Source organism: Chinchilla lanigera, unplaced genomic scaffold, assembly GCF_000276665.1.
Source record: "Chinchilla lanigera isolate Chin_1 unplaced genomic scaffold, ChiLan1.0 scaffold00037, whole genome shotgun sequence".
Taxonomy (NCBI): Eukaryota; Metazoa; Chordata; class Mammalia; order Rodentia; family Chinchillidae; genus Chinchilla; species Chinchilla lanigera.
Genome location: NW_004955438.1, coordinates 13,608,100 through 13,622,236, shown reverse-complemented (window position 1 = coordinate 13,622,236; position 14,137 = coordinate 13,608,100). Strand labels below are relative to the sequence as shown.

The window sequence follows — 14,137 nt, the reverse complement described above, 5'->3', positions numbered from 1 at the left end:
CCCCCCCCCCCTGTTTTAAATACCACTGGTACCCTGTTGACACGTGCCTTCACAAATTCTCACCAAACTTTTCTTAGGATATAATCCTGGAAATAGAATTGCAGAGACAAAGGATGTAAACATTGTGTTTAGTCTCTTAGTGTATATATAAACTTCTCCAGAAATACCTGTCCCAGCTTCCCAGTGTTGTTTGCATGGGCCACCCGAGCATTTGTGCATTTAGCATGATGTTATGGAAAAGAGCTGGTCTAGAGCGGACATCGGTGGCTCCTCAGTGGCCTGACGCCCAGGTTTTGTCTCACTCACCTAGGAGTTCAGTATGCACATTCCCAAGTGGTCTGGAGCTCAGTGGTTCCAGTGCGGGCTTCTGCCTTCTGGTATAGCCCAGCCACTCACTTGTGGAGCCTTCTTCTGGCTCCTCTGCAGGTGCCAGGTAGCCAAGAAAGACAGAAAGATTATATTCAGCACTGCTCCAGGCAGCTGCAGGGTGCTGTGTAGCTCCCCTTTTCCTAGGAGGGGAAGAAAATTGATTCCGGTGAACACAGGGATCTCCACATTTAGAAACGATGGCTGATGACTTGTACAGGCAGGTCAGTGTGCTGCGGGGAGAGCTGCACACCAGATGTTGCACTCCGTCCACAGTTCCCCCTGGTGCAGCTTTGTGCCACAGTCACCAGACACCCCCAGATCTCCTCAGCTTAACACAGCAGAGGTGTACTTCCCCCTCAGCAGAGCCCAAGTGACTCCCCGGGAGTCTGTCCCCTGAGCCGGGACTCAGCCGTCCAGCACACTTTGTTCTTAATGGGCCCAGGCTTGGACAGTGACCGTCGTGCCTGGCGAAAAGGCAGCTGGCAGGTCACACACCAGCTTTTCTGTGCATCAGCCAGAAAGTGACTCACACTCCCACCCACACCCTCAGGCCAGCACGAGTCACCTGGCTTCAGCTAACACAGGGCTGAGGGGATATTTGGGGGAGCAGATGGTGAGCATTGTTACTGCTGCCACCCTGCCTGATTCAGTAGGAGGGATAAATAGCATGCAAGTGACTGGCCCCGGGCAGGAATGGTGGTTTCCTTCAGAGAATAGCAGAGATGGATGGGAGCGAAGGGGGTCCCAGGATGTGCATCACCTGAGTGAATCCCCCATCTGTGTTCTGAAAAATAAATCAGAACCAGGGCTTACGATCTTTCTCTCTGCTTTTTCCTGTTTCACATTGTCTGCAGTGAGCATTTAATTGCTTGTTACTCTGTAAAAAGGCAGCCCTGTCATCAGAAATCAAACCTGGTACTCGAGGTACCATAAGTGGCATTTCTAACGCGTCTTGCAGAAGGAGTGTGTTAGATCCATCCTCAGCACGTTGCTGCGTGGTTTGCTTAGGTCTGGAAATCGGTGCCATTTCCTCTCTTCTGGCAGCACATCTCCTCTGGGGTTGGTGACCTGTCACCCGGCTAGGCGGCCAGGACTGGGGCAGAAGTGTCTCAGAGATGACCTCGTGAAGAGGCCTTGGCCTGGCCTCTCTGCTGTGACTCCGCTAGGCTCCTACCCCATGCTTCCGTCTCCTGTGTTGCAGGATCTGGTGCTGGAGAAGCTGAAGAGCCAGCAGCTGACCAGTGAGCTGGACAAACTCGGCCAGGAGCTGGAGAAGGTTGGGCTCAGCAAGGAGCTGCTGCTGCAGGACGAGAACAGCCACGGCGACACGTGAGGATGGTCCCCTGTAGGGTAGCACGCCCCTCTGCTGCTGGGCCCGAGCCTCTGCTCTCAGCCTGAGGCCTGTGTTCACTGAAGTCACCACACTGTAGCTCCACTGTCCTTTAAAGACCAGATCTTATCCCGGGAGCTGTCAGGGAGCATGGAGGGAGACTCTTTTGTCTAATAAGAAAGGTGATTTTTTACTGTTTATTTGGTGGTGCTGGGGACTGGAGCTTGGGCCTCCTACCTGAAGGTGCTCTATCACTGAGCCACATCCTCAGCCTGAGACTTTCTTACTTTGACCGTTGCAGGCATGCTTTCTTAAAAATGATCATGTTGTATAAAGAAATCCAGTATCCTGGACTTGTAGATTTGTAAGTGAGACTCACAGGCCTGCTAACAGGACACCTGTTTGGAGTGGAAAGGCTGTGGACTTGCCATGTACCTTGCACTGCAACCTTGGACAAATCACTTAAGCTTTCTAAGACTCAGTTTCCCCATCTGTAAAATAACGGTGATAACACTTCCCTAAAACAGTGACCCTAAAAGGTGTCAACATGTCTCCAGGGTGGGGTCACAGGTGTCTGCTCAGGGGTCCCGGGAAGGGCTCTGGAGTGGGTCCGACTCCTGGGTGGCGCAGGCAGGCAGGCTCCCGGGAGGAGATGGGTGTGGGGCTGAAGAGGCAGGTAAATGATACTACTGTACCTTTGTATTTTTCAGAAAGTACAAGATTTTGGAGGGCAGAAATGAGTCAAAATTAAAAACGGCACTGGCCATGAAAGAAGAAAAGATTGTGTTCTTGGAAGCCCAGGTGGAAGAGAAAGTGGGCCTGAACCAGCAGTTACAGAGCGAGCTCCAGATGGTGAGGGCGGTGTGTGAGAGCCCAGCCTGCCCTGCCAGCCGGGCTGTGCCTCCCCTTCCTGCCCCTTGCCTGGGTGGCCAAGGGCGGCCTGACACCTTTGCACTGGGGCAGGTGGGGTGAACCACACGGGATTAGAGCACGCTCCATCTGAATCACACGCGCTGACAGGGCAGGGCCAGGGGCCTGGCAGGAAGTGGGGATCCACCGTGAGAGCTCCGTGGGAAAGTGCACACCCAGCAGAGCCCTGCAAGCTCCTGGCACGCTCAGATGGGGCAGGGGCTCACGAGGACTTGCACATGCCTATTCCCAGGCACACGTTCTACACACGTATAGACATGCGCTCCACATGTATGTGGGAATGCTCCACCCATCCACATGTGCTGTCTGTGCAGTCTCCACATGTGTAAGGACTCATTACGTGCATGCACACACACATACACACAGTACACACACACACACACTGTGCTCTTCCAGCCCTGTGGTGTGAACATGGGGCATGTTTCTCAGCAGCGGGGTTGAACTGGAATGTGGAACAAAGCAATCCCAGCACTACCAAGGCTCCATGAGGGTTAAGATACCCTGGTACCCATTCCCCAGCCTTCCTCCTTTTCACGGGCAGTGGAGGCTCGGAGAGTGAAAGCCCTGCTGTAGTCGTGGGGCTGAGGGTGGGGACTGAGGCAGGGACTGAGGCAGATATGGCCCCTGGGCTTCTGCCCTTCCCATTGTCTCTGGACAGAACGGGGAGACATGGGAGACTGGGATTGGGTGCCCTCTTCCCCACCAGAGCAAAGAATGGTATCTGGCCTGTTTTGTGTCGTGTGTGTGTGTGTGTGTGTGTGTGTGTGTGTACGCGCATCTGCACGGTCACGCATGGCACTGGTGCACAGCTGCCATCTGTCCTCAAGCAGGGCTCTGAGTGATGCTCTGTCCCGCCTAAGCTGGCTCCCTTGCCCACACCTGCAGGTGAAGGAAGAGCGGGACCGGCTCAGGCAGATCCAGGAAGAGGCAACACATGTGCAGAACTCGCTCAAGCGCCCTCTGGGGACTTCAGTCACCAGTCCCCAGGAGAAGGAGGCCTGGGGACCGGGCCACAAGGAGGCCACCATGGAGCTGCTCCGAGTGAAGGACCGGGCCATTGAGCTGGAGCGAAATGTGAGTGCCCTGGCCCTCGTCCCACAGAGAGGGAGCGTCCTGTTCATGGTCCCACTGATCAGGTATAATTACGGTAGAGAACACGGGATCCCAGAGTCCATGGAAGCTTCTTGGATCTAGCCGGACACTTCTTGAGTTGACCTGGCAGGTCCCATGGGCACCTTTCATTTGCTGTCCCTTCACAGTTGTAGCCTGAGAGGTGCATTCAGCTTTTGCCATGGTGAATCACCCGATTGCGTTGACAGGAGTCAAGATTGCCAGCTGCTATTCCTGTAGCGTTACGTTTTTCAGGGCTGTGTCTCAGAACTGCATTTCACAGCCCTCTGCTGTGTCTGTAAATACAGCTCTATGGGAAAACAGCCATGCCCTTAGTTTATGCATTGTCTGGGCAGCTTTCCCATGGCAATGGTAGCATTCGGTGGTGGAGAGAGAGAGGATGTGGCTGGCAAACCTGGGAGTATTTATCATCCGGACCTTTATAGAAAAGATTATCTAGTTCCTCTCAGTTCCTTTGGTTTTGATTGTCAGTGACTTTATATAGTCTGTAGTGATGATTTTCATTATTTGACAGATGAGAAAACCGAGGCAGAAAGGTATGACTCTCCCAGAGTCCTGTGCTAATGAGGGATAGCACAAGAATGCAGCCCCTGTCCCATGTCCTGGTCCCTAACCCAGTTGATAGCACGAATCACGTGTTCTTTTTCAGTCCCACATAATGTACATCACCCTCTTCCACCTGCTGTCTCCCCAGAGTGGGGTGAGCTGCAGCCGAGGTCAGCAGGAGGTGGGTCCCACTCTCAGAACAGCATTCTTAGGTGCTCCACAGAGAGCAGAAGCAAGCACAGAAGAGAACAAGGCAGAGCGGCTCTGCCTCCAGTGCCTGAGCCTCCCCGTCACTTTGGGGAGATACATACCCCTGCAGTATGTATCTCCCGGGGTGTGTGGTCTGTTTCTCAGAAATTCTGTTGATTGTCCTTTACAAAGAGGGTAGGTGTTACTTTCTATACCTAGTGGACACTGGCTTCGGCCTCCTTCCATGCTTGAGGGTTTGTTGCAACCCAGGTACCTGTGGCCACTTGGTGCTAGCCCTGCCTTGCTTGACTGACACTTGCTTCCCCATCCCCTAGAACGCAGCTCTGCAGGCTGAGAAGCAGCTGCTGAAGGAGCAGCTGCAGCACCTGGAGACACAGAATGTGGCCTTCAGCAGTCAGATCCTGACACTGCAGAAGCAGAGCGCCTTCCTGCAGGAGCATACCACCACGCTGCAGACCCAGACCGCCAAGCTGCAGGTACCAGACAGCTGGTGTCGGGCTCGCAGAGGAGCGAGAGCCGGACAAAACGCAAGGGAGGGAAGTGCGCGGCTTTGTTAGTAAGCTCACTGTAGACAAGGACTTCAAAGGTGATGGTCCTTGTAAGCCAGTTTCAGTGATTGAGCTGTGGCTGCATGGGCTCAGGTCTTCATCTGTCTGCTCTTACATTCCTGCCCATGTTCCCCAAAGTCTGTTCCTTGAGAGGCCATTAGGAATGAGGCCTGGAGGTCAAATAGGTTTGGTTAAACAACTGACCAGTTTTCTCTACTGCAAAACCTGGCAGAACCTTGGTTAAGCCAATGTGTATTTTCAACTCCAAGAGGGAAGTAGGCCGTAAAGCTGCCTCCAGCTGTTGGGAGAAGCCCCCAGAACCAGTGCTCTGGGCTGCTGAGGGTGCTGGTTTTATTTATGGTAAAGGTGGTGGGAAAATTAATCATGCATTCATGCACTTTCTGAGGAAACTGAAAATAGGTTACCTACGGAGCAGGGACAATAAACAGGAAACTGTTTGGCGAAGAGGTTGGGATTTGTTCTGTGAAAATAAGAAAATAGGATATGGGTTTGTTTTGCTTTTTTGTCTTGAAAAAGTCTTTGTCCGGTTTTAATGTCAGTGTAGTTCTGGCCCTTGTTTAGTTCTCTAATGATTATGAATCATGTGGGCTGCAGTATTCTGTAAAGGTCACGTAGGGTTGGTTGATAGTGTTGTTGAAGTATTCTGTATCCTTACAGATTTTCTGTCTGCTTCTTCTACAAAATGGGTTTTTAAAAATAGCCAGAAGTTATCCATGGGGAGGCTTCACTTTCGGAGAGGGCTCAGCTGTAGTCCATTTGTGCTTCGTGGTGCCGTCCCCTTCCCAAAGCAGGTCCTTAAGTTCAGTGGAACCACCCTTCCAGGCCTGGCCTGCGCTGCTGTGGTCCCTGATCATCGGCGTCTGACCCACAGTCTGCGGCTCTGTTCTCACGCAGGTGGAGAACTCCACGCTGAGCTCCCAGAGCGCCGCGCTGGCTGCGCAGTACACACTGCTCCAGAGCCAGCACACGGCCAAGGAGACGGAGCACGAAGGCCTGCAGAGGCAGCAGGAGCAGCTGGCGGCCGCCTACGAGGCCCTGCTCCAGGACCACGAGCACCTGAGCACGCTGCACGAGCGCCAGTCCTCGGAGTACGAGGCCCTCATCCGCCAGCACAGCTGCCTGAAGACACTGCACCGGAACCTGGAGCTGGAGCACAAGGAGCTCAGGGAGAGGTGCGGCCTTGTGTGCGGGGCTGGGGACTGGGGATCCTGGGAAGAGGGGTGAGGTCTGGCGGGGGTACAGGCTACGGAGAGCCCTTTCTGGTCCTTGCCGCGGCTCAGGAAGTCTGTATTTGTCATCGCATGAAAAGTTACTGGAATTGTAGCAAATTAATTCTGATCTACCACTTCCAGTGCAACCCATGGTAAGAATAAAGACACTAAGGCATATTTGTAATTATGGGGAGCCAAGGGGTCCTAAGTCCAGCCACGATGACAGCTATCTGTAGCAAAGGCCTCAACCCAAGGCTGAACCTGGGTTTTATTCATTCATGAAGAAGGGAGAGGCTTGAGGATGAGTGACTGTGAGAACTGTGGGAAGTAGGTGAGTGCCATGAGCTGGGCTAGGTAGGAGACCAGAAATCACCTCTGCCAGTGGAGAGAGGAGGATATGCAGAAAGAGTAGTCTGCATGACACAATTGAGATAGTATCTAACGTTTTGGGGTCAGTGCTTTAGCTCTGATGTGCAGTCTTTCAAGCCCCAGGAAGTCATAGCCTCTATCCCAAGGCTCCATCCCAGCTCACTTGTGTGTGTGTGTGGGGGGCGCGGTTTGGGGAAACATGCCTGTCACCTGTCATCTTCAAAGACTACCATCAGCACCTTGACTAGACCCATATGCATTGCTTAAAGCCAACTGAAGGGATAAAGAAAGGGTCCTAGCCAGCTCTGCATAGATTGATACATGGAAACAGGGTCAGGCTCAACCAAAATGGAGGCAATTGCTCCTCTTTCAAGGAGAGTCACCTAGGTGGTCCCCAGCACACGCCGGTGCAGTGTAGGGAGTCTTAGGGCTCCCCTAGGACCAAGCTTTCTCCTGGCCCATATTCGACTTCTATTCCTCTCCGTGTTTCCTCTTGGCTGTCTGCTTCCCATTGTCAGAGCAATGGGAAGGAAATAAAAGGTCACCTTGGGCAGTTTTAAGTTTGTGCAGCTGGGTCTGGGTACTGAATGCCAGGGTGGGGGCTGCCCAAGGAAAGAAAAGGTGCCGCAGCTGCTTTCAGCTCCGGGCAGCCTGCAGAGCCCTGGAAACCTGTTCCGCCGAGGATTCTCTCCCTCCTGCCCTTTCCTGTCCCAACCCATGACCCCAAGGGAGTCTCCCACAGCTGCCAGTGTGCAGGGATGGCCTGGCCTGACTCCGCGGGCCCTCTCTGCCATAGCAGCATCCGGCTGGGTGGTTTGCCTTAAAAAACAAAAACCCTTGGCAAGGGGTATAGCTCAGCCAGCTTAAGTGCTTGCCTAGCAAGCCTAAGGTCATGAGTTCGATTCCTGGTACCAAAAAAAACCCAAAAACCCTTTAATTAGGGAAAACTTGAGAATGCATAGAAAGTAGGTAGAGTTGTATCATAAGTCCACAGTTACCCATCTGCCTCATTTAGCCACGTGATGCCAGTTCTCCCTTCGTCTCTACCTCCTGCTCTCCATCCTGAGTGTTTGGGGTGGGGGATAGGTAAAATTTGCATACAGTGAAATACGTAGGCTTTAACTTGGCGCTCTTGACCTTCCTGAGCCCTGAGTTTTGTGTTGCCAAGTCAGCTACCACCCGCTGAACTCCTGGTTTGAGCGTGTTTCCAGTGGTGCCGGGCCACTGGGCAGGTACGTCAAGATGCAGAATGGGTAGGACAAAATGCCTTCCCCGGAGGCTTCTGGAGATGCCATGTGTAGAGTCAGGTGTATAAGAGGCGCAGGTTCCGTTGAAGAGAGCCCAGGTTACCCACTTCACCTGCTTGCAGCAGGCCCATTCATGGGCAGCTGTCCTCTTGAATCCCTTCAACAAGTCATCTACGTACATGTTGGTCCTTTCAGGTAGCAGCAGCTGACATGTAAGGAGCTTCAGTTGTAGAGACCCATGAATGTCTTTGAGCCAGAAAAGCCTGTGTGGGCATTGGTGGTGCCTGTGGTGATGACACTGGTTGGCTTTCTCACCAAATGTGTCCTGTTTGCCTCCTTGTGGAGCTCTCCTCTCTTTATCCACCTCATCTCCCTTCAGGGCTCCAGAGGCCTCAGCCCCTGTGAGATTCTGTTCCTCTCCACACAAGGTGCGTCTTCTTCCCCCTCCTGTACTTAGGTGACATTTATTGAACGTCTGCTGTGTGCTGGCTCATAAAGTGGGACAGGCAGTGTTCACACAGCATTTGAGTCAAGCATGAGACGCTTAGGCACCTATGTTATCTTGGTGTCCCATGAGAGTACATTATAACAGCATCTCCTGTGTTCTCAGTGATGTCGGGGGAAGGCTTTTGCAGGTAGCGCTGGGACTGGCTCTGGAGGTGGAGTTCGCGTCATTTCCCTATGGTTGCTTGCTTGGGGCAGCATCCCCTGGTTGCTTCATATGCTTTGCCGGTTGCACAGATGGTTGCGGGTCCTGGGGTGCAGGGACGTGCCACACAGGGATGCAGGCCGTGCGCTTTTCCCTCCAGTATTCCCTTCTTCTTCTAGACATTTACTGTACGCTGCGCCAGGGGTTAGGGTGAGCAAGACCCCGAAAGTCTGCGGTGCAGTTGGGTAGTTAGTCACTAATGGTTTAAGTCACGCTTTTCTGAGATACCACAAGAAAGGAGCAGGAGGTGGGGAACCTCAGTGGTCAGTCCAGGGTCCGTCCTTGTCACACTTGGATAATTCTTCTAGAATCGTTAGTTTGGATGAGAAAAGTCCTACTCAGAAAGCCAGGCAGGGCCTCAGCTCCCAGCTCCGTGCTCGGGGCGTCCTCTGTCTCAGGGCTAAAGGCCTCACAGATACTTGTCTGTGAGCAGGTCTCCTTGTTGGGTTCCCACATCTGGGCCCTTGGGAGACGGCACAGGCCCTGCTGGGGTAGGGTGAGCTGTGGGGGCCGCTCAGGAGTTTGCCTCTGCAGGCGCCGCTGATCAGCTTTCACACTGCTGTGTGCCCCTGGGCTTGGAGGAGACTGGGGTCTACCCGGAGCACAGACGCTTCCCGGCAAGAGGGAGGAAGGGCCCTGGTGTCTCAGGGACTCCAGCCTTGTGCTCTGCTGCCCCCCGCCGGCTGCTGTGCCACCTGCAAGGACTGAGTGCGCAGAGAATTGAGACAGGATGGGAGGGGAGAGAAAGGGTCAGGACTGCGGGCAGGGGCAGCTAAGGTTAGGTGGCCGCTGTAGCCCTCAGCAGGCTACAGACCGTGGGAGGACCAGGCTAGGAACAAGCAGAGTAAGGCTCCCAAGGGAGTGGGGCGGGTGAGGAGGAGGAAGTAGCTGTTACCCGCAGTGGAATTTGGCTATTCTGTGGTTTCCTTTAGATCTGTTTGTGCTTAGTGAACCACCAGTAACCTGTTTGTAATTCCCCAGAGAAGACACGGAGTTCAGTGTAGCCCTGCTCTCGGGTGAGGAGTGGCCTTGACAGGGGAGGGACCACAAGGACGTATCAGGTGGGATGAGGATGATTCTGGGCCCGGGGCCGGGTGCTGGTCCAACCACTCCTGCAGTCCTTGTCCACCTTCTGCTGTCCTGCCCGCTCTCTGCACGCTGCCCCATCTTTTCCTCCTGTAGAGAAATCCCTTGATCGCAGAGCTTCATCAGAGTCTTTCAGCTCTGAGTTACCTGCACAGGGGCCCATGCCAAACACCCAGCAGAGTCTGCCTCCAACAGGCACGGCGACATGCTGAAACACAGGGCGGAGCTGGACGAGCTGGAGAAGGTCCTGACTGCCGAGCGTGAGGCGCTGCAGCAGGAGCAGAGGACGAACGCTGTCACCATGGGCGAGAACCAGAGGCTGCGGGCGGAGCTGGACAGGTGAGTGCTAGCGCTGCCAGGCAGTAGCCCCAGCGTTCTGTCCACCAGGGCAAAGCCTTATGAATTCCCTGGTCACCGTATGTCTTTACAAAGCCTGTCTTGTTAACACTGGCTGGGGGCGGGGCTGGGGGGAGCTCCGTCTGACTGCTCAGTGGAAGGACTTGGGTGGCTGTGGGAATATCTGGTGTCTAAGTTTGGTGGTTCACAGCTCTTCTGTGTGATGACAGCTGTGTCCAGCACAGATGTCTCCATCCTTGACCTTAAGCCTACAACGCTGCCACAGAGCAGCCACTGACCCTTATTCACGGATTGCATACTTGTGGATTTTCCTGCTTGCTGGCATTTATTTGTAGCGCTGAAATGCATACCTGCAGGGCTTTTCTGGACGTGCAGAGTCCACACAATGAGTCACCAGACGTCCCTGTTCCCAGCGGAGGGACTTCTTGTTTCAACACTCCTACTGCAGACAAAAGTCCTTTTCAAAACTTGATTAGTGCGGTGTTTTTTGTGTTTTGTGCTTTGGGCCAGATCGCCCTGTTTAAAATGGCCCCAGGCATAGTGCTGAGGTGTTGTCCCGTGTTGCTGAGCATGAAAGGCTGTGATGTCCCCTGGAGAAAGTGGGTGTGGTACCTGCGCTTCGCCAGGCGGGAGCTAGAGTGCCGTTGGCTACGTGTACCGTACATAAAGTGCCTTTTAACAGAAACCCACATAAAACCAAAATGCTGTAACCAGAGGCCCTTGGGAGCCTAATCCTGCGTTTTCCCTTGGAGAAGTGGTACAGTATTCACTAATTCACTGTTTTCCAGGTTTATAGAACAGAACTAATGTAAATACTGAGAGTAGACTGTACTGCTATCCCCCCTTTTTTAACAACAAGGAAACACTTGAGAGCAAGTAACGTGTTCAGGTTAACGCCTCTAGTTAATGGCAGAGTTAGGGTTGAATCCAGGTCTTAGCTCCTTCCAGAGTCCCGAAGACTATATGAAGTTCTGCTTCCACTGCGTCCTTGGGTTAACATATTGGAGTTACACACTCGGGCACCTGCCATGACCCGGCAGGGAAAGCACAAGTGTGAAATAGCACCAGCAGCAGAGCACAGACCACGGCTGGAGAGTCCACACCATGAGAAGGGTGACTGCGAATCCACGGCAGTGGGGCCTGGGGCGTCCAGTCATTCCTCTGGTTCATGTTCTCAGAGAAGCTGGATGTCTGGGTGTTGATGTGAACTGTCCAAATTTTTAAATGTTGGCAGCTAATTTTTTAGAAAATAAAATTGAGTACACCAGACAAGACACACATGTCCAAACTGAATGTATGAGCCCCTAGTAATTTGGGCTTTCTGGTTGACACCTGAGCCCCCTTGGCTAGTAATTATGATGATAGTTATTTTAGTGGATTTACAGAATATGCTGCCATCTTGTCCTGTTTATGTTAGGAGTTGAAGTTAGGTGTGTGGACCTGGGAAGAGTGCTAGGCATAGACAAATTTGTTCTGGCTCAGTGCGGGTGTGTGTGTGTGTGTGTGTGTTGCTTTTTGACAGCAGAATCCTTATTCCCGTGTGTGCTGAGATGCTAAAGTCGTAATGTAGACGGGATAAGATACCAAAAATGCATGGCTGAAGCTGGAGCCTGCCTGGTCAGTTTCCCTCCAGGCCCGGTGTGGTAGCAACAAAGGGTACCCTAATCGAACCCCAAAGAACACAGTTTGAGAACCAGCAATTTTGTTTAATCCTCTGATTTTACGTATAAAGAAACCTGAGGCCCCGAGAAATTGTGGCTTTATCTGAGGCTGCACATGCTGGTTCTGTGAGAGCTGGGACGGAGCAGTCCCTCTTTGGAACGTGCTTCAGCCCCTTTACCACGTGGCTGTTCATGCCGTAGGGTCAATTTCCTGCACCAGCAGCTGAAGGGGGAGTGTGAAGAGCTGCACGCCCACACCAAGGAGCTGAAAACCTCGCTGAACACCTCGCAGCTGGAGCTGAACCGCTGGCAGGCGCGCTTTGACGAGCTGAAGGAGCAGCACCAGACCATGGACATCTCGCTGACCAAGCTGGACAACCACTGCGAGGTGAGGCCCTGGCCGGGTGGGTCTGGGGGCCCTCAGGAGCTCAGGAGGTGACAGTGGGGCCCCGCCGGAATTTAGCTCCGGGAGGATGTGTGGGTGGCCCTTGGACACAGAGACAGATGCCGCCTTGGGAAGAATGTGTCAGGCGTCCCGGCGGAGACAGTGTTTCTGTCTTTCCTCTGCCTGTGTCCCTGCTGTGTTTCCAGATCCCTTCATTTCAGTGGCCTCACCGTTCTAGAGAAATGGCCTGGGCTGGGGATAGAGCTCAGCGGCACAGCGCCTGCCTGGCAAGTATGAGGTGTTGTGAGTTTGATTCCCAGTACCAAAAAAAAAGAAAGAAAAAAAGAAATGACCTGAATTTGCCCCGTCTTGGGTTTTGGCTGACGGGCTTGGGATCCTGGGGCAGTGAGGACGGAACTCATTCAGGTCACTGGCTTCGGAGTTGCCCTTCCTGAGGTACTAGGTTGGAAGTGGCCGTTGTAGGCAGTGGAACCCACTCTGTCAAAGGGATCCTGGCTGGACCGAGATACAAAGAGACGGGCTGGGAGGATGGAGGTCTCCACACCATCCCAGGACGGCCCTGGCGACAGCATGTGATCTCAGGACTGAGTCTGCTCAGAAGCCCTGTCCTTTGACCCTGTGCTAGTGCTGGGGGACATCACAAGGAAAGAAACCAAAGCCCAGGACTGTGCTGTCACCTGGCAGGACGTTAAGATTCTATTTTTTAACTTTGAAGTTTTACACAATGATTACACTCATTGTGGGGAACTGGTACTTGGACATAACACGTCTCCGTTCTTTTGTTCCTCCTTCCTTTCTATTCCTTTTTTAAGGAAAAAAAAATTTTTTTTCCAGCAGTCCTCATTAAGTTACTTACAAATACAGACTAACAGCCCGACTAACAGGCCAAAAAAGTATAAAGCACATAAAACAATTACACTAAGTCAAGGTACACTTAAGTCATTGTTCAGGCTGGATTATAATAACTTTTTTCCTATTGTCTATTTTTTATTTTACACTTTATTTATATACTGGGTTTCTCGTGTAAGAGAAACTGCAATATTTAGGCTGGTGTCTGATTTACTTCAGCTTGGTCTGAAGATGGGGTCATCTTCCCACAGATGACTAAAAGCGTATCCTTCTTTATGGCAGAGTAGTACTCCATGGTGTATACAACCACATTTTCTTTATCCATTTATCTGCTGATAGACATACAGGCTGCTGTTAAGAATTGTGCTGTTACACACGTGGGTATACAGTGTATTTGAGGAGACTGTGTCAGGCTGCATGGGAAGCTGCATAGAAAAGGTTGCGTTTGTGCCAAAGTAAAAGAATGGGCAAGGTGTGGGTATGGGGAGTATTTCTTGAGAAAGGCTGGTTTGCAAGCTGGGGGTGGGGCTGTGGGGCACACGTGTGATTTGGTCAGTGACAGCGCGGGTCAGGAGGGGGCCGGAGCGGGGACGGCAGATGGTAGGGAGGAGGTCAGCGAAACGCCGGGTCTGGCATGGCCTGCTCCCAACAGGCTGCAGGTGGGAGCTGCCTTTGTCTGCTTGGGCCATCATGACAGATGCCGCAGGCTCAGACAGCTTAGAAAACAGGATTGATTTCTCCCCGTTTCGGGGTTGGGAGTCCCCCAGGCTCTCGCTCTGGCTGGCAGGTGGCCACTTTCCGTGTGTCCTCACCCCTGTGGTATTTCCTCTGCGTGTAATCCGTGGTCTGTCTCTGTGGGTCCGGAGAGACACCTGCCTGACAGATTGTCCATCCTTGCCTTCGCGGCCAGCCTCATTGTAACCTCCTCCTTTAGAGGTTCCACCTCCAAATACGGTCACGCTCTGAGTGACTGGGGCCCGGGGCTTCCGTGTGTGATTGGGGGACGCGGCTTTGGCTTTCACAGAGCGAATGTCGAGAGGGCAGGGCAGGGCAGGGCAGGGCAGGGCAGGCGTTCCCCTCGCCCCTCCTGAGTCACCCCGGTGTCCTAAGTCAAGTTGGTTTGTTGCCAGGGCCTAATGAGGTGGACAGGCAGCTAT

At 53.0% G+C, this 14,137-nt stretch overlaps 1 protein-coding gene across 1 annotated transcript in view; it reads left to right on the top strand.

The window, feature by feature from the left end:
- Window positions 1-14,137, top strand: part of Ccdc88c (coiled-coil domain containing 88C) — a gene marked incomplete at its 5' end in the record, with an annotated part of 122,702 nt that overhangs the window by 85,934 nt on the left and 22,631 nt on the right. The window contains 7 exon segments of the mRNA XM_005390438.2: window positions 1,328-1,698; window positions 2,410-2,551; window positions 3,515-3,703; window positions 4,831-4,992; window positions 5,980-6,257; window positions 9,903-10,046; window positions 11,927-12,113. Of these exon segments, the coding sequence (XP_005390495.1) occupies window positions 1,328-1,698; window positions 2,410-2,551; window positions 3,515-3,703; window positions 4,831-4,992; window positions 5,980-6,257; window positions 9,903-10,046; window positions 11,927-12,113 (1,473 nt within the window).